Consider the following 25726-nt stretch of genomic DNA (forward strand, 5'->3'; position numbering starts at 1 on the left):
GTCCCTGTGAACTGGGCAAACCCCTGCTAACTGGGCAAAGAGGCATCTTTTAAACATGGTGATTCTCTTTATTGAGAAGGGGGAGAGCAACTGGCCCTATCCACCACCAGCACAGTACCTCCAGTGACTGTTGCTGGTGTCTGTCTTATGTTTCTTTTTAGATTGTGAGCTCTCTGGGGACAGGGAGCCATCTCATTCATTTATTTACTATTTCTCTCTGTAAACTGCTTTGGAAACTTTTGTTGAAAAGCAGTATATAAATATATTTGCTGCTGTTGTTAAGGTCAGGTGCAATCCTCAAGGCCACCTCTTGAAGCCAGTTCCAACCTGCAAGGGAGTTAAACAGGGACGCATACTCGCTCCACTCCTCTTCAACTTTTACATCAATGATATAGTGAGCCACTTAAACTGGCCAGACTTCCATCCCCCCAAGTTGGCCGAAAGATGTATTTCCACCCTGCTCTGCGCTGCTGCTGCTGCAATCCTTTCAAGGACTCCCATCAGGCTAAGGAGAGCCTTGGCGGCTCTAGCTCAGTTCTGCAAGGATGAACAGCTTGAAATTAACTATCAAAAACCCAAAATCATGGCCTTCACAAAGAGACCCAAGACTCGTTCCTGGAGTATAGACGGCCACAAGATTGAGCAGGTCATCTCTTTAGGTACTTGGTTCTGTACACCTCCAGCTCCAGAAGGGCCCACAGTGAACATGTTGCTCTCGCCACACAAAGGAGTTCCTCTCCCATCCTGAAGTTTCTCTGGACCAAAGGAGGCCACTACATCCCTGCGGTGCTCAAATTATTCAAAGCCAGGTCACTGGCACATCTCCTCTACGGGGCACAGTTGGGTCCCCCTAATAGCTATGCCCCCTTGGAGCTGGTACAATCCAAATGTTTAAGAGCGGCCCTCCAAGTCCCACAATGTGTGTCAAATGCCACTCTGCAACTAGAGACAGGAATGATGAAGGTGGAGGCTAGAATAAGGCTGGCCATCCTTAACTATGGGGTTAAACTAGCCCTCCTTCCTTATGGACTGCCCCCCCCGACTCTACAGGACTCCTTCCTATCCAATTGGAAAACAGCTATACAGACCAAACTGCCAAGCTTGGGATTCTCCCTTCCCCTTTTACGACCAGGCTGTGGGATACAACCAGGCCAAATCTGTGTTTAAACAAAGGATAATGGACAGAGAGCCAAACAGACCTCGGCAGGGTCCCAAACTTGCCCACATCGGAAAATTTGAAATACCTCACCTCTTCCGCTGCGTATCTGTCATTGCTGGAAGTCCCAGCCCATAGGAAGGCCTTCACTTTGGTGTGCTGCCACGCCCTCCCACCAGCTGTTCTAGAAGGCAGGTTCAGGAAGATTCCACTTGCAGATAGACTACGTCCTTGTGGCACAGGGCAGGTCGAAATCACAGCACATGTTCGCCTCTTTTGCCCCTTTTACAGAGATAGTCACGCCAACCTTATTTTGCCAGTACTCCTCAAGCATCCTGGTTGCTCAAGCAAATTTTATACCTTGCTGCTGTTCTCAGATGAAGACCCCACCATCACGCACAATACTGAAAGGTTCTATGCCACAGCATGCAGAATCCATAGGGCCATGACAGCTCCTGCCTAGAGGGACCATGGGCTGAGCCTACAAAATCCAGTCAGCCTCAGCTCTCACATAACCTATTGCAATCTGGAAAGCTATTGTAATTGCTTACTTTTAATTTGTTCTATATAACTTTAAACATCCTTAATTATTTTTAAGTACTCTTAAGTACCCTTCTGGCCCAATGTTTACTAGGATGTAGATTTCTTTCTTGTAGGCAGTCTCAGTTCTTTTTTAAATTTTATATTTTAAATTTTGTTAAAAAAAATAAATCTTAATTACTCTCCCATACTTCTATAGTTTCATAACATTAGTTTTATATTTTATATTGTATCTCCCATCCCCTGCTTGTACCTCATGTATTTTATTATTCTTATGCTGGTCTAAGACCGAATAAAGGCATTTGATTGATTGAAAAGTGCTTAACTGTGTAGAGATTGTTCCTCATGTCCATGAGTATGTGAGAATAATAACTCACATGTCACAGATTTGTATCAGCTTTATTTCAGTTTAATGGTCATGGCTTCCCCTCAAGCTTCTGTAAATAGGAGCTTAGTGTGGATGGCGAGAACACTAACCCAGGAGAATTTTATTTTAGGGTAGGAAGCAAAATGAGTACCCCAGATCACATTGCGGTCTCCCGAAACATACTAAGTTTTTTAGACAAATTTAAAACTGATATCCAGCCTGACAGTGATAATCTCCCAGTGGTGCTTTTTTTTAGATCTTTTCATAGATATTTGTTTATTGAGCCAACTATGTACCCTGAATTAACAGCTGAATCTGGCCTCCTTCACGTCAGGTGGTCTAAACAACTAGCTGATAACTCTGCAACTGTTCTATCATCTCACAGTTGCCTTCAAATTCATGCCTTGCTTATTATAAATGATCCAGAGATACTTTAGAGCATTATAGTAACCTTATTCAGGCCCTTCAACCTATTTTAACCACATCTTGTCCTAAGAACCCCACCACTCAAGTGTATCACTCTCAGCATTGGTTCGATCAGGTATGTCAAATTGCTAAACAATTACTTGTTAGTGTATGTGCCGACTATAGAGAGAACCCTTCATTAGCTGCCCCCCCATACCTTTTACATTTTTTAAAAAAGTACAAATTACTTTTGAAATCCAAGAACAATGCCCAGAGAGCTGCATGGCACTGACTGACAACAGCCGCTCGGTCCAAAGATTCTACTCTTTTTTGGCACTGTGTTGCCCAGAATTCTGACCCTAACCGCAGCCCATCACGATTGGATTGTCACATCCTAGCTACAACATGGGAGAATCACTTCCATATGCTCTGTGCTAAGGAAGAGGCCCAAGATTTTGATTTGGAACTATCAGCAGACTCCCTTCTAGAATGGCCTCCGATAACATGCTCTGAGGTTTCTAATCTAGTCATGTCTCTTAAGGCTGGGAGGCCCCTGGAAATTATTTTGTACCTCCAGAGCTTATAAAGATGGGTTCCAGTTTTAGCTTCACTGTTTATATATATAGACTGGACTGCATGTATACCTAAAGACTGGGGCATAGCTATCATAATCCCTATCTATAAAAAGGGTAAGAGGGATTTACCTGAAAATTATCACCCCATAAATCTCCTGAGCATTATAAGTAAGATTTATGTAAGACATCTATACGGGAAGTTGTTAGACTGGTTTGGCTCTGAAGATATTCTCACCCCGGAGCAGGCAGGTTTCAGAGCTGGACATTCTCCCTTAGCGCAGGCTCTGATCTTACAACATTTGGCAGAAAAATACACTTCATGACCCAAGATGGCCCTTTTTGCAGCATTTGTAGATTTCAAATTTGCCTTTGACCTTATATTGAGAGAAGCTATGGCACAAACTGAAAGCCTCCTCAGTTGACTGCCGTCTACTTCTTCGCATATATAGTTGGTACCAGAATACTCGTCTCAAAGTAAGATGCACTGCAGCAGGCCATCTCTCCAAGGCAATTTCAACATACATAGGTGTTAAACAAGGCTGTAATTTAGCACTGCTCTTGTTTAATTTTTATATAAATTCTATTGCCGCCTTTTAAAACTAATTCTGATTTTCATTCCCCCAAACTGGCCTCTAAACCTGTTCTATTACTTTATGCTGACGATGCTGTAATACTATCCCAAACACGAACTGGCCTGAGAAGGGCATTTAATTCTCTTGCTCTTTATTGCAAGGAGCATGCCCTTCAGATTAACTATACCAAAACTAAAATCAAGAGTTTCGCAAAGCACCCAAGGACATTGGCTTGTTCTACCAACAGATGCAGGATTGAACAAGTCAGTAGTATTTAGATATAGTTTTTCAATATTCTGACAGCCTTAAGGCCCACTCTGAGTATGTGCTACAAAACACACATAAGTAGACTTCATCAGCCATTTTGGCTTTTTTTTTTTACTCTAGAGGGGCCTGTTTCATTTCTGCTGCAATAAGGCTGTTTGAATCCAAAGCCCTGGGTCAACTGTTATATGGTGCCTAACTTGGCCCATACTCTAATTTTGCAGTATTAGAAGCGGTACAATCCAAATTATTTATTTATTTATTTATTTATTTATTTATTTATTTATTTCTCATTCTATTTCTATACCGCCCTTCCAAAAATGGCTTCTGTGGTTTACACAGAAAAACAACAAATAAATAAGATGGATCCCTGTCCCCAAAGGGCTCTCAATCTAAAAAAAAAACACAAGATAGACCCCAGCAACGGTCACCGGAGGTACTGTGCTAGGTGTGGATAGGGCCAGTTTCTCTCCCCCTGCTAAATAAAGAGAATCACCATTTTAAAAGGTGCCTCTTTCCTCAGGAAGTTTATTTCAAACAGCCTATGGTGTCCTCTGCACTGTTTTTTGGCTGGCGGCTGGTCTTCTCAAGGTAGAACCCAAGATCTGGCTTTCTATCTTTAAATTTAGGTTCAAGCTAAATCTCTATCCTCTGGGGCTGACTCCACTGATGCTGGTGGACAAATTCACTTCCAAATGGGAATGCTTACTTGAGCAGAAGCTGCTTACTCATGGCCTATCACCGCAAATACTAAAAATGATGGGCTATGACCGAGCCAGGCTGGTAGTTACCCAAAGAATCTTAGATGTTGAATGTCAGACAGATCAAAGTTTCACCCCAAGGGGAGCAGTGCTGGGAAATCAAATCCTCAAAACACGCCCTGCTAGTAGATATCTTAACCAGATTACATTGACTAAGTATCGCTGGGCATTTACCTAATGTTCAGTGTTCTGTGTACTGCAGTGCTTGAAGGCATATTTAACAAAGTCCAGTTTGCAGAGTGCTTTTGTCCCTGCAATTCAGGAGCTATAGAATCAACAGCGCATGTTCTATTATATTGTAATTTTTATAGGAACATCTGTAATATGCACATTACTCCATATTTATTAAATTTTCCGGGCTGCTCTGATGATTTCTACATATGCTACCTTTTATCAGATCATGATGACAAGATCTCTTATGCAGTTGCCAGGTTCTGCCTAATTGCCTGCAGAATTCGTAAGACCAAGCTATGTAGCTGAACCACCAAGTATCACTATCTACCAAGGACAGCTGTTACAAACTCAGTCAGTTTTTTCTCTTCTTGCCTTCCTACAAACGATGTTGGTGTTTCCCCCAATATGTTTAAATGTTTCTAGGAATTGTATGTATTTTTATTTTTTTCCTTTTATTTTCTCTCTCCTTTATTTGCTGGTCAGTGACTGAAATAAAAATTACTACTACATCCCCAGGTGCTCCTGAGATCTATCTCATTGCTATAGCACCTTTAGAGACTTGGGGATAGGAGGGAGAGAGAGAGCGCCCTCCCTCCCTCCTTCCCTCCCTCCCACCAGTGCAGTCACCACCAGAAGGAAAGAAGGGAGGGAGGGAGGGAAGAGCCAAGAAATTCTTCAGCCTAGATTAAAATCCAAACCAGAGGAGGACTCAGCTGGTCAGAATTCTTGCCTCATATCTGAAGAGAGCATTAGAAGCCAAGCAGAGTTAATAAACTGAGCCTGGTGATTCAATAACATCTTGTCAGTAGTGTTTATAATGCAGGGACAGCTTGCCAGTGAGGTGAGGTGAGGCACTGGCTTCAGGCAGCATCTGAACCCTGGGGCGATGAGTGCGGGTCTCTTGCCCTGGTCCCCCATCCCCTGTGAGCATTGCCTCACTGGCCTTCTGCCACTACCACTGCTCCCCAGCACATCACCACCTTTCTTTCTCCCTCCCCTTCACCTTGCGGCCTGGCCATGCCTCTTGACGTTGCCACTAACATCAGGCCCTGCCATCTCACGGTGGCAGGAAAAGGAAAGCAACCTGCATTTAAATGTATGCATCCTATAGAGGCGGCGGCAGCAGCTGCAAGAAAGAGCATTTAGTACAGAGCAGCTGCCGCTTAGCTAACTGGCCTACTTTCCAGTCTCCCTCCTCCTCTGCCACCCCACACCTTCTATCGAGGTTTGAGCACTGTTCTTTGCTTCCAAAATGGAGCAAAGCACAAAGGCCTCTTGGTGGAATTTGGGGCGGGGGAGGGAAAGCAATTGCCTCATTCTACAAAGGGATTATTGAACATGCACGCAGCATGCTCCTAAAAGAAAAGAGAGAGATGCCCCACAAACATGGAACTCTGCTTGCTCCTTGCTAGACTGTAGCCACTTAAGAATAAGTGCCTCAAAAAATAGCAATCAGCAGGGCAAACTCTTGGTAAAAATTAGTAGGTCCAGAAGAATATGCAAAGCTGATCTTCAATAGCAACTGCATACATAAAAACTACACTTCTCAATAATTTACATTAACAAAAGTGACTGACCTGAAAGAGGTATATTTTGAGATCCTTGTGATGCATGTATTTCTTTTTGTTTTTCCAAAGAAATGCCACCAGGCAGGATGAAGACGTCAAGAGCATCAGCAAACCGGCTACTGTTCTGTAGAAGATAAGCTATGAGTGAGTCTTTCATGATGGTATGGCTTTAAGACTAATTCCCACAAAGATGAAATCACCAAATTACAAAAAGAACTATATAGCTTGCATAAGACATTCACCTGAAGTTCGGGGAGAAGGCTCAGAGTCAGGAAGTTTACACTACGGTTCCATTCACAAGGCTCAAAATCTGCATAAACCCATAATTCTCCTATCACACACCTCAAGCTTGTAAATAGTAATAGCCATTCATCTGGTCATTTACGGCAAATAAGAACTGACTTTGAGTGATGAAGCAAGGAAGTTGTTTCTTTTCTAATTTATTTGGGTTGGTGTATTTACCATAATCCAGCCCTTGAGATTACCTGCAGCTCTGACTGCCTCATCCCTCTGGAGGGAAGAGTCTGGAATATGGACTATATCAAAATCTGCCAGCACCCAGAAAAGACTGCCATACCTAAACCATGTATCTCTAATTTATCTGTGTTGAACAACACTTTGGGAGCCCATCTGGGTTGAAAGGGTATTGAAAGGGTAATAAGCCCCTGTCTCAAATCCTGGGGAGCTGCTACCAGTCTGTACTGTAGACTGAACTGGCCAAGGTGGACCAATGATCTGACTCAGTAGAAGGCAGTTCCATCCGTTCAAGCAGGAGTCATTAGAAAACCTTGATCTCCAGTCAGAAACAGGACTCAGACTGGATGGCAGCTCCTTCTGGAAAGGATACATTTGCAGAAAAGCAGCTCTGCGGTATCCTCGGCAGAAAGAGAGTACAGCACTCTGCAGTTTTCATTTTCAAAAAACTTTTTTTTAAAAAAGTATTTCCCACAATTATCTTTTTAAAAAAATTCTGAACTTGATCAACAGTTTTGATGGGATTTCAATAGCATAACTCCCACCAAATGAAAAGAGTCAGACTAAATCTGTGCAAGTTAAATGAGGAGGCAGAAACATGAAAGAATATGATTTGTGTTCTTACACTATAGAGATATTCGGCTTTCTTCCTACCACAGGCATCAAAGGGAAGACTGCCAGAAGCAAACATGAAAGAATCCAGCTTAGCACAGTTGTCTACAAACAAAAAGAGTCATATGGGTCAACACATGCTTTGAATAATCATGGGAACTAAAACACAAAGTAAATGGGAAAAGATTAACAGAGTTCAGGTAAAGCTGTGCCAATTACCATTTGAAGGTTTCCGGATCCCATTTTTATTTTTAAATGCAAGCACTGGGTGCAGCCTTCTGGCTCAGGCACCATTTCTAAAGATGACCTCCAAAGGTTTAGGAGAACGGGTTCATTTTGCACTTGTCTCAAGATAGCTCTAATCAACCTATGTCCATATCAGAAACTATAGTATGGTACATGGTACCAAGATACCATGGGATGAAAGAGTTCAGGTACTCATTACTCACATCCCAAGGTGAAAGAGTTTGCCCCAATATTGTGTTGATAAGGAGCTCACCCTAGGGAAATGTAGTTAAGATATGTTCATCCCTAGGTAGCATGATTAAGTGTACTAAAAGTACACCTAGGCTAATGTGGTTAAATGCTCTCTCTACTGTACCTGCTATACACTCGCTGAACCATCAAACTGGCAAGGCCTCTAGGTCCCACTGAGCTCCAGATGGCACTATTGGCAGCACAATGGGATCCAGAGGCTTCACAGATTTGGAGAGGATCTGTTAAAACCAATTGATGTAAAGCGCACTCACAATTAATCCATTTTGATGGGTTCATTCAGAATCTGTTGTGGAGCAGGGAGAGGGAACAAGTGCTTTTCGCCACCTAAAACCTACTTTCAGTGCTCAGTTTTGAACATTTAAGAATCTACTCATCACAGAATCACCACATGCCCTTAAAAGTCTACCTTGCTAATCTGAGGCAAGTTCTCATATATGAGAGGCATGCACTTTCAAGAGGAGATGACTCTTCTACCAAAACATCAGAACCTCTCCACAAGGAAAATACCTTTGCTTGGTTCCACAGCCTAGTCACCAAGGGCCATACTGTAAAGGCAATCAGGCCAAAGCTGAGTGTGACACGATAGAAAAAGGAGAAAACCTAGTCCAAAGAAACATTTACAAGAGGAGGAAAAAAATACAGACATGTTAGCAAAACTGCAGTTTGCCTCAAACAGATCAAAAGCTATTGTAATTAGATACATTACTTACTAATATTTCAATCCCAAAGGTACAGACTAGTAAAAGTCCAACTGATTGTGTCCATGGAACATTCAAGATAAATGTAGTCAGTCCTTGAATAAGAGGATATCTGTTTGAAAAGATGACATTGAACAATTATTTCTAATTAGATTTGACATAAGGACCTGTAATGCATAAGAACCAGAAACATCCAGCATGTTACTTAATACTTATTCAGGAAGCCAAAGAATACAGTTTAACTAACATGACTTATTCACCATTATTGACCATCATATTTACTCTAAATCCCATGCAGTTCACTGGAATTCATTTCCTAGTCAATTGGTTTAGGATTGCAACCTTACGAGACACAACACTTGCACTTTGTGATTCAAACTTTTTCAGTTTGTGATTCAAACTTTCAAACTGTGATTCAAGCTTTACATCACAGGAGTATCTCCTGCATGTATGACAATGTTTGCAGTGGGTAACACCATGAAATAGAGATATGGATTTGTAAACAACCACACACACACCCCGCCACCCTTCAAAGCTGAGAAAGGTTTCACAGGGCCAGGACATTATCTGCTAGAGTTGGCCTCAGTGGGTCCCTAGTAGCCAGAGGGCAGAACTGAAACCTGGCAAACTTCCCATGCCCATACACAATCCTCCCACTACCATACTTCATTAATGTGCCATTCACCCTTCCCTCAATTATCCTATTACTTTGAAATAAAGATGGAGTTAAAATGGGTGACAATGTTGTAAATGAATTATTTGTTGGCACTTCAGCTGGTGATCTGCAATAAACTAACATCTCCAACATTGCTGGAGCAAGCCATATAGGCAATTGTGTTATGCAAATATCTTTCTTCTATATTAAGTACTGCTTCAGAAAGTAAGTTCAGTCCCTTCTTCTCACTAGCAAAATCATACTTTGGTGAGAATGGCATATGTGTGTATTACAAGATTATTTTTACATTTCCTGTGAAGTTTTCCAACTGAAACCAATATCATGCCACTTGAAAAGATGTTATCATCATTCAAAACCGACTGCTTTTTGGAAGCTAGACATATCAAACAACCTGAAGGGTTTTAGAAAACAGATAATTGAAGTACCAAAATCTACCTTTGATTCCTTTCAACTGCTTTGAGATATATCAGTTCAGGAAAAATAAGATTTTGTAAAATAAACTCCTCCTCCTCCCCTTACTCCCTTTCAAAAACTTACTCTTTCAAAACTGCATACCATATTGGTACTGGTAATAAGCAATATATGTAGTAAGTCCAGGGCAAGCTTTGTATAAACAGAAAAATGGCTATGAAGAATCCAACTGCAAGAAACATATACTGAAGAAGACTCCCAGTTGCCTGAAAATCAAAGAGATACTTGTAAATAACACTTTATTATTATTATTATTATTAATTCAATTTCTATATCGCCCTTCCAAAAATGGCTCAGGGTGGTTTACACAGAGAAATAACAAATAAGATGGAACCCTGTCCCCAAAGGGCTCACAATCTAAAAAGAAACATAAGATAGACACCAGCAACAGTCCCTGGAGATACTGTGCTGGGGATGAATAGGGCCAGTTACTCTCCCCCTGCTAAATAAAGAGAAACACCATGCTAAAAGGTGCCTCTTTGCCAAGTTAGCAGGGGTTCAGATTAAAATTCCAGATTAAAATACTTGCCAGCCTTTTAGATATAAAGCAAAGATCACATACACACACAACCAGCAATGTTTGTTACCAGCACAAGACAATCTTATTAGTTCAAAACACACAGACTTTGTGATTCAGTTGCTTTTTTTTTTAGGGTGGGCCTAACAGTTATGATTAGTATAGGGCTGACTGCTGCAGAAAATGGCATGTCCAAATGTGTAGATGCTAATAATTCTGGGACTTCCAGTGCTGATTTGAACATACAAGGCAGGTTCTCTTCCCCACCCCCACCCCCAGATAGATAGATCCAGGGGCTTGCAGAGCTAACTGAATAGAGGGAATTTCTCCCCCGCCCCCCCCCCGCTCTCCCCCCCAATAGGGGGATATATATATATATATATATATATATATATATATATATATATATATATATATACCCCTATTCAGTTAGCTCAGTAATCCCCTGGATTGAATTTTAGCATTTCCTTTGTATGCATACTCTTCTTCTGGAATTGCAAGCATTTAAAAGCAAATTACTAAATTACATTTGCACACTCTCACCCATATATATGCTAATAAGAGTACTGCCATCAAGCCAACTGTCTCTGAGACAGATCTGCGTGACAAGAGCAGAAAGTGCCACTACTGACATTTGTGAGGGAGGAGGGTTGCCCCATCAAGCCCTTTCCTGTGGGGAGTGACTATCTATGGTGTCCTCACTCTAAACCTAAGTACATGAACATGAAAAACTCCACATATTCTTCCCCGCTTTATCCTTGCTTCCCCTTTCCTCCCCTTCCTCTGTTGTCTCCCTTGTGTTAACTTTAGTTGTGAGCCCACTGAGAACAAGGAGCTGTTTTCTCATTAACTGCATACCTGCCAACATGTCCCTATTTCCCCATTCAGGTGAATTGGAAAATAAGGACATGTTGGCAGGCACCTTCTTTAAATATATTTCTCTAAAGTATACCCTTTGCTAATCCCATATGTGGCAGCTCTCGCAAGAGTTCACAAGCAGCTGCCCAGATAGGGACGGGGATGGGGGAGAAAACAGTGATGGCGGCTGGCGGTGGGCTGGAGGAGGTGGCCAGCTGGCAGGAGAAAGCAGCAGGTCGGCAGGAGGAGGTGGCGGGTGGGAGGAGGTGGCCGCTGGCAGGAGTTGGCGGGCTGGCGAGCCAGCGGGCAGGAGAAGGTGGTGAGCCGCTGGGCCGGCAGGCGGAGGCGGCTGGATGGATGGCAGGGAAAATAAGCGCCACCTCTTTTAGTTCTCTCACAGAAATGCAATCTATACCATAGCTCCCTGGTGGGGAGGTGAAGGAAACTAACCACTATACACCTGTATATAATCCATATTGTATGCATGTTCTAAATCACAGGTGGTGTTATATCCTTTGCAGGGGGTGGGGGCAGTGTGCCGGTCTTTGTCCTTTCAAGTGTATATAAGCTCCAAAAATATGTGAGCCATTGTTTGTTTTTTTAACGGAACCTAAAAACCAATGTAAAACCATGCATCCATGCTTTCACACTGTATTTTAAATATAAGTATTTTTGCTTATATTGAAATAGGATGTTTTAAAGAATTTACTCAAATACTAGAGCCATCTACCTATCTATCCACACACACACACACACACACACACGTACATAGAGAGATATAAATATATATGGGGTGTGAGAGAGAGAGGTATAACATTTTATTTGGCATGTAATTTTATTTGGCATTTGAGAGTAAACACAAAGTCTAAAATGCAACATGTCTAAATATTCTTTAGAGTTTTTTTAAAAAGTCCTTCAGAATAACTACATTGGAAATGTTATGCCTCTAAATATTCTTTGTGTTAATTTGGAAGCTTTCTTGAAACCAGCTTATTTCATTTTACACTACAGATTGTAAAAGGTCAAGAATGTGCTCACAAGAATTTATTGAAAAGAATTCTGAATGCGAAAAGAACACTGAGCCTCATTTGTGTCGGCAAACAAAACAAATCCTTTTATTATGAAATATTTGTAGAGCTCTAATTTTCCTTTAGTAGAATATTTTTGTTCTTTTGAGCGGGGGGACGGGACTAAATGTCTTTTACTTAAGAATCTACATTTGTAACCAATATAGGCTTGAAAAAAATGTATCTATTTCATTTAAATTTACTGTTTGATCTACTGTAGTGCCACTTTGGAATCAGAAAGCACAAAAACACAAGAAACCTGCAATGTGATCCATAGAAGTTCCTCAATATATTCATATCACTAGTTATTTATACAGTGCTATCAGTATACGCAAGGCACTTTATAAAACAACATAGAAAAAAAGACAGGTCTCTGCCTCTAAAGATCTTAGAATCTAAATTCTGACAGCAGGGCGAGCTGGGCAGTGATAACAAATTGAGGAAGGAACAGCAACAAAGATCCAATAGAAGAAAGGAATGGGAGAAGGAAGGGTAACTAGGGAGGGATATAAGCAAATGTAGTTTCATTTAGGAACACCGGAAGCTGCCATATACTGAGTCAGACCATTGGTCTATTTAGCTCAGTATTGTCTTCATAGACTGGCAGCGGCTTCTCTAAGATTGTAGGCAGGAATCTCTCTCAGCCTATCTACTTTGACTATCTTTCAGCCAAGTATTAGGACTAAGGGCTTTGGTCAAAGGCTTCATGGAAAGGTAGGTTTTGACTAGGGACTTGAAAGACATGACCTTTCCCTTGGCAGTCTACCAGTTACACAATTTCCCAGCCAGAAACATGACAGCTCTGGTGATAGTTTTGTGGCCTGTAGGCCATGCAGTATCTGGCTCTCCTGCATGCTTGAAGTTTCCCAGGTCTCCACTACCAGTGCTGTCTCACAGTCAACATCCTGCTCTCTCTGTAATTACCTAACCCGTCCACCACTTCAGAAAGGCGCTTTAGCAAAACTCGCACATATATTCTATTTATCCATTCACCATATCTGCCTCACTAGTTGCTCCTGCTAAAAACGATCCTGCCTCCCCACCGCCCTCCCCAGTCCCACCAGACTGATTATATTACATTCATAACATAAATAAATATTCCTTTACTTGTAATATATACCACCTCTACCTCAAAAAAACCCTTAGGCTAATTTTGAGAAATTACTGAATTTTTCAAAAATACTATTCCATTTTTTTTAAATTGCTGCATGTAGAAAAATCGATGTCTGAGTTAAGATTTCTAGCCTAACATTCACCCTGAGGTATCAAGATTGAAAGTGTAGGATCCCCACCCCCACCCCAACCAGGGAAGCATTCAGGCGTATGATCACCTGCCTGAGCTTGAAACAGTGTAGTCTAGGGACAGTTTAATAATCTCATTTGGTGATATACACACATGTGTGTACATGCGCATATGTGTGAAATAGGTCTCTTTTACCTTATATTTAATGATCCTTTGGGAAGTGTATATTGTTGATACTAATCATTCCTGTTAGTTTAATGTGAGATGCATAAAGGAGGATGAAAAAAAGTAGCCTTTTTACCATAACCTTTTACAACATTTGCAGCAGATTAATAAATCGTGCTGATTAAAACCTCACTACATTGGTTGAACTAGTACTAAGACTTCCAGTTCCTGCAAAGATATATAAAAGCCATCCGACAGAATGGCAGCTATTTTATGCAAAGTGCAAGAAGAGACCACAACGGTAACATGTGTTAACTTACCTTATCCTTTATGGTAGACTTGCTCAGACTGGTATGCACTTTTATAATGATCAGAATCACATAAGATGTCCAGCCCACAAACCCCATTGTGACACTTATGCCTAGGAAAAACCTGTCATATGTATGATAGTAGGCAAGCCCTTCCAAAGCAAGGCTAATCAGCTTGCTGCAAAGAGATACCTATGGTAAGGAAAGAAACATAAGAACATAAAGAGCAATTCTGTACAAGCTGGACCCTTGGTCTATTGAGCCGTAGGATTTGAAAAGTGAAATGATACACAGTTGCACAATTCTTCCCAAAGTATATATCTATATGCATACACAAACGAAAAGCAGCCTCAGGGACTGTGATCTGAAGCAGCAAGGGCTGCTAAACCCTTTCCCTTCCTGCAGGGGCATAGCTAGGGGAGAGGGGGCCCGTGTTTGCCCCTCTCCCTGGTGGGAGGGAGATAATGAAGATAATAGGGAGGGGTGAAGCTGGGGGCCCCTCAGGAGCTGGGGGGCCTGGGTTTTTTGAACCCATCCATTCAGTTATAGCTACACCCCTGTCTTCCGCCATTTGTCTGTTCAAAATCACAACCCACAGGCTACTTTTCTTCACACACACACACACACACCCCTCTACATCTTTCCCCCATTGGAGATCATAATCCCACAACTGAGAGGCTGTTCTCACGAGCAGCCAAGAGCAGGCAAAGGCAGCCAAGCCCGCTCAAGCCAGTTCTTGGCTGCATGTGAGAAGCAGTGGGAGGCAAGTGGCCGTTGGCATGGTGGCGGCAAGCCTGTCTGTGGAGCCCGCAGCTCCCTTAGGCTCAATTTGTTGACTGTCTGCCAGCCCCAACTGCTTGTAGATGTAGTGCATTATGGGAGTTCTGGGGGGTGGGGAGTGGAACAACACATTCCAGCTCCTGACCCTCCACGCTGCCGGAAGTAGTGGAGGTCATCTGGGTGTGCTATTCACACACCTAGCACCCTCCATGGATTGTCTGCGGGGAAGGGAAGGTAACAAAACCTTCCTCCCTGTCCACTTGCCAAGCTCTTCTCACAGATCATGAGAAAGGGTTCCAAGTGTCTTGTGGAGTTTGAGCTTCTGCAAGAAAATATGAATGTTTCCTCAATGCCATCCAATTTTCATTTTAATCTTGGATGGACCACAGGTAAGGCCAAGCTCTTGCCAACTCTGGGAGGTAAGGTGAATCTCTGGAAGGAACCAGGAACCAGCAGAGACCTTTCATTGCTCAGACCAGAGAGCATGCCTGACAGGCTGATCTGGAAGCTGTTATAAATGGGTCAGTTCAAAAGGCATATTTGACGATCCAGCTCCTTATCACATAGTTCTTTCCTCTGACCAAAGATTGTTCAGAGATTGACGCATAGAGCTGAATCCCTACCAGATATTCCTTCTAGCAACAGGATCAGGAGGGTCCTCCATTGACAAGTCCTGACCAGTGTTCCCTTTAACAGGGATCAGGGGCATATCTAGGGTGGGGCAGGCAGGGCACGTGCCCTGGGCGCCACTTGAAGGGGGGGTACGCCATTTTTTAAAATTAAAAAAAGGCCGCCGAAAACAAAATGGCCACCGTGCATGCTCAAATGGCCTCTGTGAGGCCCTAGGCCATGCCAGGCCTCATAGAGGCCATTTGAGCATGCATGGTGGCCATTTTGTTTTCAGCGGCCATTAAAAAATATTTTAAAAAATGGCCACCAAACATGCTCAAATGGTCCCTGTGAGTCCCTAGAGGCCAGCGGGGGGGGGGGGAGGGGGAACCTTTGCAGACTCCCCCCCCCCAACGGCCTTTAGGATATCCCCCAAAGGGGCTACAGGTTAAAAAAAATTAAAATTTAATATAATATAAGTCACTGTACACATATTAGCACATATAATATATAACATAACATAACATAACATAACATAACATAACATAACATAACATAACATAACATAACATAACATATAATATAATATAATATAAGTCACTGTACACATAGAGCCAGCGTGGTGTAGTGGTTAGAGTGCTGGACTAGGACCAGGGAGACCCAAGTTCAAATCCCCATTCAGCCATGAAACTAGCTGGGTGACTCTGGACCAGTCACTTCTCTCTCAGCCTAACCTACTTCACAGGGTTGTTGTGAAAGAGAAACTCAAGTATGTAGTACACCGCTCTGGGCTCCTTGGAGGAAGAGCGGATATAAATGTTATGTTCATCATCATCATCATCATCATCATCATCATCTTCAGTTTGGCACTATGTACAGAGAATCAGGGCTTGTGAACACTGAGCTGAAGCTTATGAGCTGATTGTATTCATTTGCTCTTACTTTGCTTCTTGTGATAAGTGAGTTAAATGTGATGTCTTACTAATATGGCTATTAATGGTGAGTTTGTCTTTGAATTAGTGTGAAATCTTTAGTATTAAGGCCCACTGGGAGTTTCTTGCTCTCTTTCTCTCATTTTAACTGTCTTTCTGAAATACTAGAATATATTCCAAGCAGTGACACAGTTTACTCTGCATATCCTTTAATTATTTTCAGAGTATCTGGGAAATCAGATAGATAGATAGATAGATAGACAGACAGACAGAAAAGTCAAATTCTCCATTTATTTTTAAAACTTATGTAATAGTGATGCTACAATGCATAGTAGAGAATTAGACAGGCACTTCTGTTTAGTTTTCCAAGTACACCTCCACATAGTATTTGGGTATTTCATGAGCCCCACCATACTGATATTTGTAGTTTCCCAGCATTTTTTGGTCTGGCTACGTCCACTGCTAAATAGTTTTTGAAATATTAAAAGATTAACGAGCTTGACTTGTATTTTTCAGCTGATATTATGGTAAAGTTATCTGAAAGATGGGTGTCAGATGTTTGGACAGGGGGTGCAATTTCAGTGCTTGCCCTAGGCGCTATTTTACTAGATATGCCTCTGACAGGGAATCCCAGATGTTGTTGACTACAGCTCCCATAATCTCCAAGCAAAAGCCATTGCAGCTGGGGATTCTGGGAGTTGTAGTCAACAACAGCTGGGAATCCCTGTTAGAGGGAACATTGGCCCTGACACCAGGAAACCCATGAGCTTAAATGTGAAACTTTTGAGTTATGTGGACTGAAAGTATTTGATTCTAAATTTAGCAACTTCCTATTTTCACAAAGGCTGGGGTCATGGGAAAGGGAATGCTCTTACAGAATTTTCCTTTTGAGGATCTTCAAGCATACCATGAACTGAGACACACTGTTCGCTCCCCTTCTGATGTATTTGTCTTTCCACGTGCTTGGAACAAGACTGGGTACTGCTAGCCAAGTTGTCTTTATTCTGCACATATGGGAATTCAAAGAAATGTGTTTCTTGATTAAGGGATATTCGCTATGACACATTTAGAGAATTAGGCCTGTTGCTTTTAACACTGACTTGTGACTGGGCTGAAACACAAACTTCCTCAAGTATATACTATACTAGTATAGTATATCTCGCTATACTATCCAAGACCAAATAAAACTACGTACAAATTAAGTACTCTGCTGGTAGATGACAGAAGTGGGAGAGATAAAATGTAAAAACATCAAATGGTTCATTAAAATAAAGTACAGAAAACTCAAGAAGGATGGACTGTTATGCATCACTCTGACCCATTCACTTACCGCTTCCTCATATTTTTCATGCTGAATGAAAGACCTTGCTTTCCGGAGAATGTCAATCTGTTCTGAATCAGAAAGAGACCTATATCAACAAAACAAAACCCAGAAAAAATATTTTAAAATATCAGTTTTATTTCTTTTTTGGAGAGAAGAGAAATAAAAGTGGGCAGACTTCTTTTAATGTATTGCATATATTTTGTTATATCAAGCCATAATTAATGTTTAGCCTACTTTTCAATAGGCTCATGAGTAGTAATCCGTGTGTCCATGTGCATGTCCCCCACCATCAACTTTGCAACACCTGGACCAATATGAACCAAATCAGGCACAATTGTAGGGACACATAGGGACACCTCAGTGGGGTAGTTTGTGATGATATCATCCAGTCCGATTCAAGTTAATGGACGCGTAAACCTTTGAGGAGCAAGTGGGCTAACTTGTGAACTGCCTAACCAATTTGAACCAAATTTGCTATAGCTGTAGGGGCCCATAGGGATGCCCCAATGGTGTAGTATGTGATGATCTCATTCACCACAATTCAAGATTGTGGTGGGAGGAGAGCTGGTCTTGTAGTAACAAGCATGACTTGTCCCCTTAGCTAAGCAGGGTCCACCTTGGTTGCATATGAAAGGGAAAGCAGAAGTGTGAGCATTGTAAGATCTTCCCCTCAGGGAATGGAGCTGCTCTGGGAAGAGCAGAAGGTTCCAAGTTCCCTCTCTGGCATCTCCATGATAGGGCTGAGAGGTTCCTGCCTGTAACCTTGGAGAAGTCACTGCCAATCTGTGAAGACAATACTGAGCTAAAGGGACCAATGGTCTCACTCAGTATATGGCAGCTTCCTATGTTCCTATGATAGTGGATGCGTCAACATTGCGGATGCGGCACAAGTGGGCTAACCTGTGGATTGTCTAACCAATTTGAACCAAATCTGGTACAGCTGTAGTGAGTGACACACAGGGACACCTCAGTGGTGTAGTTTGTAATGATGTCATCTACTCTGATCCAAGATGGTGGATGCATGAACATTTGAGGCACAAGAGACCTAACTTGTGGACCTTGATCTGAATCAAATTTAGTTCAGTTGTAAAGATGGTGAAAGGAAAGTAGGCAGATTAGTTCTAACTAGCACAACTTGTTTTTAAAGCAACACTATTGCTGATGGATTGCTGTCTTGCAAAAAGTGCATGTTTAAAAAAATGTACTGCATTATTTTTAAAATGCAATATTGTCTTTGGAGGGCGTTCAGGATATGGAACACTATGGAGGGGAAAGATATTTACTGCCCAAACAAAAGCCTACAGAGAAAGTTATAGAGCCCTAGGATAAGTGTGGAAGAGCAGCAAGTTACAGAGAAACAGACGATATAAAGATTGTTTAAATCCTACAATATTATTGTTTATGAGTGCAGGACAGGGGGAACCTTAGCATGTGCCAGACATAAATTTGCAATACCTGTCATAATTGTGTATGCAGTGATGGTTTGAACTCATGCTAACAAGATCTTACAGATCACTGCACTTCTGTAATACCAAGAAGGCCCAAGAGGGTTGGGATTATAGCTTCTAAAATTACAGTGGCTTAAAAGCATCATCAACAACGACGAGACAAAAGCTGCTTAGTTCCAAGAATATAAATAACAACCTCATTCATGTGTAAGGACAATTAATTATGTAACTAAACATTAGGCCTAATTGTGCAAAGGCTTGTAAATTGTCCCTTATGAGATGTAACTTACTCTCACTGGGAGTATACCTGACAAAGTTAATATTTCCATCACATCATTCATCTTCTATTTAAAAAGAAAGAGATAGCGCTTGACAGCCCAGACAGCAAGTCTGTGATAAAAATGAAACAACTGTAGTTGTCTCAAGAGATTTATATCTGGCCAATCACTACACCATCTCTGCAGGTGTGCTTTCTTTCTGGGGGAGGGAGTGTTATTGCACCCAAATCAAACAAGAAAAGAAAAGAAAATACTATTCAAAGGGGGAAAATGTGTGCTTCCATTAAATACAGATTCTCTTCCTTACTCTCCAACACACACACACACACACACACACACACACACACACACCCTTCTCTAACATGTGCTCAATGAAATCTTGTTTGTTCCTGAGCCCTCTGTTTGCTGACGGTACTCAGTATGCAGCACAAGCTTCTATGCAGTCTGATGGGATTTTGACAGTGATATGGAATTGTTTAATCCAGGCCTACAAATAAGTGTATAAAGGTTTGATTCAAAGTTTGGTTCAAACCTCTAAACAGAATGCAGGGCAGCAGGCCTGAATAAAGAATTTGCCCAAGTTAAGAATGTGGGGTCCCTCTCAAGAATGTGAGAAGGGAGGCCCATCGGCCAAGAGATAACAAATGCCAGAACCTGTCAAGATAACATAGGTATATAGTTAAGGTCATTAGACAAATTCCTTAGTCAGCAGAAAGAGAATTTTGCTGGCAGCAGAAGATACCAATAGGGAGTAGGGTCAGCAGAAAGGTCAAACAATAACTCAGGTCCAAAAGCTCTAAGTGGCACCACTGGAATGTATATGTTTAATTACAATTGACATGTATTAATTGCTTTACTGATTTTCTTGATTACTTGTAAGCTATATAAACTAGCTAACTGTATAGCTTCAGCACGCAGTACCTGCCAGACTTTCTGACTTGTACTTTGCCTTTCGTGATCACAAAATAAAAGCCTATTTGAGCACCACCCTTGTTGCATTGAACTCCATTCAGTAAGGCAACAAGTCAATTGCGGGAACCTGGTCTACTCTTCTTTGGTTCGGCTAGATGTCCCATTCTCTGTCAAACTTGATGGAAGGAGAAACGCAAGGGGCTGAATCAAACAAGAGGGCAAGGTTCCAGAGGATTTCCCGCAACAGGGCCATTGCATTGATGTAGCCTACGGCAACTAAGGTCCTATTTAAGCATAATACTGGTTTCTATACAAGTTCCTCTAGGATAGTTGGGATAGGCTGACCAATTGACTTGCCCTTATACAGAGGTGGCAGTTATGGGATCTAGCAGCTCCTTATGGAGTCTCTGTGTGTGGCTGCCTTGAATTGCACAATGGGAAGGGCCACTGCTCAGTGGCAAAGCATATAGTCTGCTTATAAAGGCTGCACAGGTTCAATCCCCAGCATTCTCAGTTAAAAGGAAGTCAAGCTGCAAGGTTCTGCTCAAGACATTTGAGAATTAATGCCAGTCAGAGCAGACAGTACTTGGCTAGAAAAACTGACAAACTGACTAGGTGTAAGACAGTTTTTAATATAAATCATATGATCACAGAGACTATTGGAAGAACTTCCATGAGGAGGCATCGATTTCCACAAAGGGCGCATGCACATGAATGCTGTGAGGCAGCCAGCACCATATGCTCATATGAGGTCTGCTGTTCATTTAAGTATATTGGTTCAGCCCAATTTATTTGTTTCAGTAATAAACCACAACAAAATTAATAAGCATTAACATTTATAATAAAGTATGAAGTGTACAAAATATTCCCTACATTAAAAACAAACCCAAACATGGACATGTAATTAGAACAAAACTACTAAAATAATAAAGAGCAACCCTCCATAACAGATAGTTTCACACTGATTGAGGTAACAACTGAGTACAGGTGTCCCTTGTTATCTGCAATCCCAGCACTCGCGATTTCGTGAATCCATAATCGGGCAATGAAGACCGGACCTCGTTATTTGCAGACACAAAAATAGTGCAAATTCACCTATTCGAGGTTCCTGGGTGGCTGGAAATGACTACTGATGTCATTTCTGGTCATCATTTTGCTGAATGGAGCCATTTTGTGGCTCTTTGTTTTTTTAAAAAACATCTCCACAGTTTTTCATCAAAAATCAACAGAATTGGTGCTTGGGGGGGGGGCACTGCTGGACAGCTGGAGACCTGGAGAGCATGGCATGGTATGCTATTTCACTTATTTCTGTCTCCTCCCTACTTTTTTGGGACCCCAAGGAACCTACCTCCCCTACATTCCCATTCACTCAATGTCTCATTATCTGCAGTTTTGTTATCCACAGTTGTAGACGAGAACGGAACCCCCACAGATAATGAGGGCCACCTGTAAATGAGAATTAAAGTCCAGGAGGATTTTGGCCAGTGCTAATGTGGAAATAGCAAATTGTATAATTTATTATTATTTTATTTATTTTCTTTAATACATTTATATACCGCCCCAAACCAAAGTCTCGGGGCGGTTCACAATCATAAAACAATACAAATAAATAAAACATTAAAATCAATTAAAACTCCCAAAAAGCTGCTTAAAATGAAAAAATTACAATATTTAAAATTATAAAAGTTAAAAGGCCTGGTTAAAAAGATGAGTCTTCAAAGATTTTAAAAACTCCTAGAAATGTGAAGCATCTTATGTCAGCGGGAAGAGATGGGAAGCATCTTATGTCAGCGGGATGCACATTCCAAAGTCTTGGAGCGACAACTGAGAAAGCCCGTCCCTGAGTGGTCACCAAACAACTTGAAGGTAGCCACAGATGGGCCTCCCCTGACAAATGCTGTGGGCGATGGGGATGGTGCAGAAGAAGACGCTCTCTTAAATACCCAGGGCCTAAGCTGTTTAGGGCTTTATAGGTTATAACCAGCACTTTGCATTTTGCCTGGAAACCTATTGGCAGCCAGTGTAACTCCTATGTTATAGGAGTAATATAGTCTCTTCCAGATGACCCGGAGACCAACCTGGCTGACACGTTCTGTACTAATTGTAATTTCCGGACTATGTACAAAGGCAGCCCCACATAGAGCGCATTGCAGTAATCAAGTCTGGAGGTTACCAGCAAATGTACTACTGTCCTGAGGTCATGAATCTCAAGAAATGGACGTAGCTGGCGTATCAACCGAAGCTGATAAAAAGCACTTCTGGCCACTGCCTCAACCTGAGAAACCAGGGAGAGGCGTGAATCCAGAAGCACTCCCAAAATGCGTACTTGTTCCTTCTGAGGAAGTGTGACCCCATCTAGAACAGGCAGATCAATATCGTTTCCCGAGTAACAACCCCACACAACAAGTATCTCCGTCTTATCTGGATTCAGTCTCAGTTTGTTATCCCTCATCTAGCCGATTACTGCCTCCAGGCAGGCATTCAGGGAGGATATGCATTCTCCTGATCAAGTTGACATGGAGAAATAGATTTGGGTGTCATCAGCGTACTGATAGCACCCAGCACCAAATCCCCGGATGATCTCTCCCAGTGGTTTCATGTAGATGTTAAAAAGCATTGGAATTTGCTTCTTATTTGCAAACAAGAAGTCTATGCATTGTAAGATGGGCCAACTGTCACAGCCTTTTTGCAGAGTGGGAAAAAACATCTCAGATATCCACATTTATAGGTTATCTGAACAAATAGTGAGACAAATCCTCAATGTCACCCATGACACAAATGAGGAGATGGAAATTTATAAGGTATCTGCTATGAGCTGGGATCTAAGGAAGGTTAAAGAATTTAATAATTTGTATGCTCGTTAAATAGCTTTCAAACTCACGTTGTTATTTAAACATAGCATAGCAGGGTACCATCCTAGTTCTGATCAAACAAGTTACATTGAGCTGAATACGTACATCACTTACTCCTTTTCTAAAAATCTGCAGGTACATCTAAAAGTTTTCCATGAACTCTTCAGGTGGCCATGGGTAAGCTACTATCTCAGCCTTAGTCACCCACCTTCAATATGAGGATAGAATACTAATCTACCATTCACAGCTTTTGCACTAAGACAGTGTATGTGCTATGCATTGGACACTTTAAAGTGCTGTATAAATACTAGGGATGTGCACAAAACCAATTTTGCTTTCTGTTTCGAGCTAAAAATGTAACACAAATGCCCGGATCATTTTGTATGAACAACCGATCAAGCTGGTTGTTCTGACTAAACAAGCTTGGAACGTTTTGAGTGTTCCAAGCACCATTCTGAAGGGCTGATTTTCTGGAGAGAGCTAGTCTAACCAACTGAGGTTGGCAGGTAAACAAGGCCTCTGCTCAGCATGCTGGCCTGCCTCAGAAGGCTGGTCTACCAGATAAAGCAGTCCTCAGAGGTGGGCTGATGTGCTAAGTCCAGGGCGGAGGCCTGGTCTACCCGCCTCACACAGTGAGTAGACAACCCTCCGAAATAGGCTGACAAGCCAAGAACAGGTGGAGGCCTGGTCTATCCGCCGATTCCAATCATTAGACCAACTCTCCCCAGAAAAACAGTCCCCCCAAATAGTGCTCAGAACGCTCGAAACGTTTCAACTCAAAAACGGGGTCATTCCGTTCTGAGCTCAAAACAGGCCATTCATTTGAAGGGTATTCTGTTTCAAGCTCGAAAAATCTAATAATAATAATAATAATAATAATAATAATAATAAATACTTGAAACAGCCTGTTCAGAGTAAAAATGTTCCAAGCTCGAAATATTTTGCATATCATTAATACATACTAAGAACTGTTACATGCCCACCCTTCAATCCCACTTCTCCATGTGGTGAGAAATTCCAGTGCAGCAATGCTGCTTTGATTCTGGCTACCTTTGGGAGAGAGATTATTGGAGACTTATTAGAGACTTGACTAGCAAGCCAGAGGTTGCCAGTTCAAACTCCCACTGGTATGATCCCCACCTCTATCAGGCAGGAAACACCTCTATCAGGCAGGAAACACCTCTATCAGGCAGCAGCAATATAGGAAGATGCTGAAAGGCATCATCTCATACTGCGCAGGAGGAGGCAATGGTAAACCCCTCCTGTATTCTACCAAAGACAACCACAGGGCTCTGTGGTCGCCAGGAGCCAACACCGACTCAACGGCACACTTTACTTTATGATGACTTTGTAATTACAAATACACAAGTTGTGCATTAGATGGAGTTGGAAGAGCAGCAGAGCACTCCTGTAAGTCAGCAACAAGTTACCTCAGTTCCTAGAGAGCACAACGCTGCACCCTAAGGTGCTCCAGCTTTCCTCCTAGCCTATGCCTTCTAGCCTACAAAGATCTGGTCTGTCTCCCATACCTAGTTCATCTGGGCCTTTCCCAGAAGGTAGGCTTTATCATGGGATTAAGTAGAGTGAGTTATGAGGGCATATTTTAGCCACATATAAGTGCAGTAAAGATAATTAGGAGAAAACCTGGGGGCTGTCCACATCCGTGTTGATTTAATAGGGTTCCTCTCCATTCCTTGCCATTTTTTTCCATGCCCCATTCATACCACTTGCTCTCAGGTCTTTCTCTTGCCCCTTTTTGCCAATGGCTTTCTAGAGAAGGCGGGACACCGCTCCTCCTCTTTCCTACCTGTGCATGTGTGATGTGCATCTTTGAAATTTTTCAGTTGGGTCCATGAAAATTTATTTCAATTTTCTTTAATAAAAGACAAACAAACTACTGCTTATTTTGGGGGAGACTTCTGCAAGACCAACAAAGTCTCCTTGACAATGCTGCATGGCTCATTGGGCTCATTACAGGATATGCAATGAGAAGTGCAGAGACAGGACATTATCACTGGTACCAACCTCAGGAAACGTAAGGTAAGTGAATAAGGGGTAGGGTAAGGAGGATGACACTTCATCTTTGTGCTGACCAAAGTGTATAGGGAAGAGGGAGTTAATGGCTTACCTAAAATGAAGCCTTAGAAAGCAAGGGTTATACACAACAATGCCATAGGCTTGTTGTGAAGACCATGGCAGAGGTGAAACTATATGAATTCTGTTGCCTCATATCCCAAGCCTAGTTTTCCTTGTTAAACCACACTGCCCATGTAAAAATGCTCTGGAGCACAAGCAACTGTATTTCATTTCATCTATATTCATGTATAAAACACACACTTTCCAGACCATTTCAGCCATCTGACAAAGCAGAATCTAGCCCACCCAAGCTTTTTCCACAATATATTTGTTATTCTTTAGGGAACTAAGGGAATGTTTGTTATAAATGAAAGCATATTTGTATAAATATTTACAAAAAGCAAGAAAAAGTGAATAAAATTGAAAATGCAACATATAAAACACAAGACTGAGCCTGAAGGGGAAAAAATGAAAATCATGTTGTTCGATTTCCATAAATGACAGAAGAGGAATTACATAAGTTTTACAAAGCAGGTAAAATACACA

At 41.8% G+C, this 25726-nt stretch overlaps 1 protein-coding gene across 2 annotated transcripts in view; it reads right to left on the reverse strand.

Moving 5' to 3' along the window:
• Positions 1–25726, reverse strand: part of PIGN (phosphatidylinositol glycan anchor biosynthesis class N) — a 138617-nt gene that overhangs the window by 68180 nt on the left and 44711 nt on the right. For both annotated transcript variants that reach the window (XM_053243843.1, XM_053243844.1), the window contains exons 13-19: positions 17621–17699; positions 13982–14161; positions 9878–10017; positions 8677–8776; positions 8474–8566; positions 7482–7573; positions 6392–6506 (exon numbers count right to left, since the gene is read on the reverse strand). In XM_053243843.1, coding sequence (XP_053099818.1) covers positions 6392–6506; positions 7482–7573; positions 8474–8566; positions 8677–8776; positions 9878–10017; positions 13982–14161; positions 17621–17699 — 799 coding nt within the window. The remainder of the gene's footprint in view (positions 1–6391; positions 6507–7481; positions 7574–8473; positions 8567–8676; positions 8777–9877; positions 10018–13981; positions 14162–17620; positions 17700–25726) is intronic.

The sequence above is a fragment of the Hemicordylus capensis genome, chromosome 4 (genome assembly GCF_027244095.1).
Source record: "Hemicordylus capensis ecotype Gifberg chromosome 4, rHemCap1.1.pri, whole genome shotgun sequence".
Classification (NCBI taxonomy): domain Eukaryota; kingdom Metazoa; phylum Chordata; class Lepidosauria; order Squamata; family Cordylidae; genus Hemicordylus; species Hemicordylus capensis.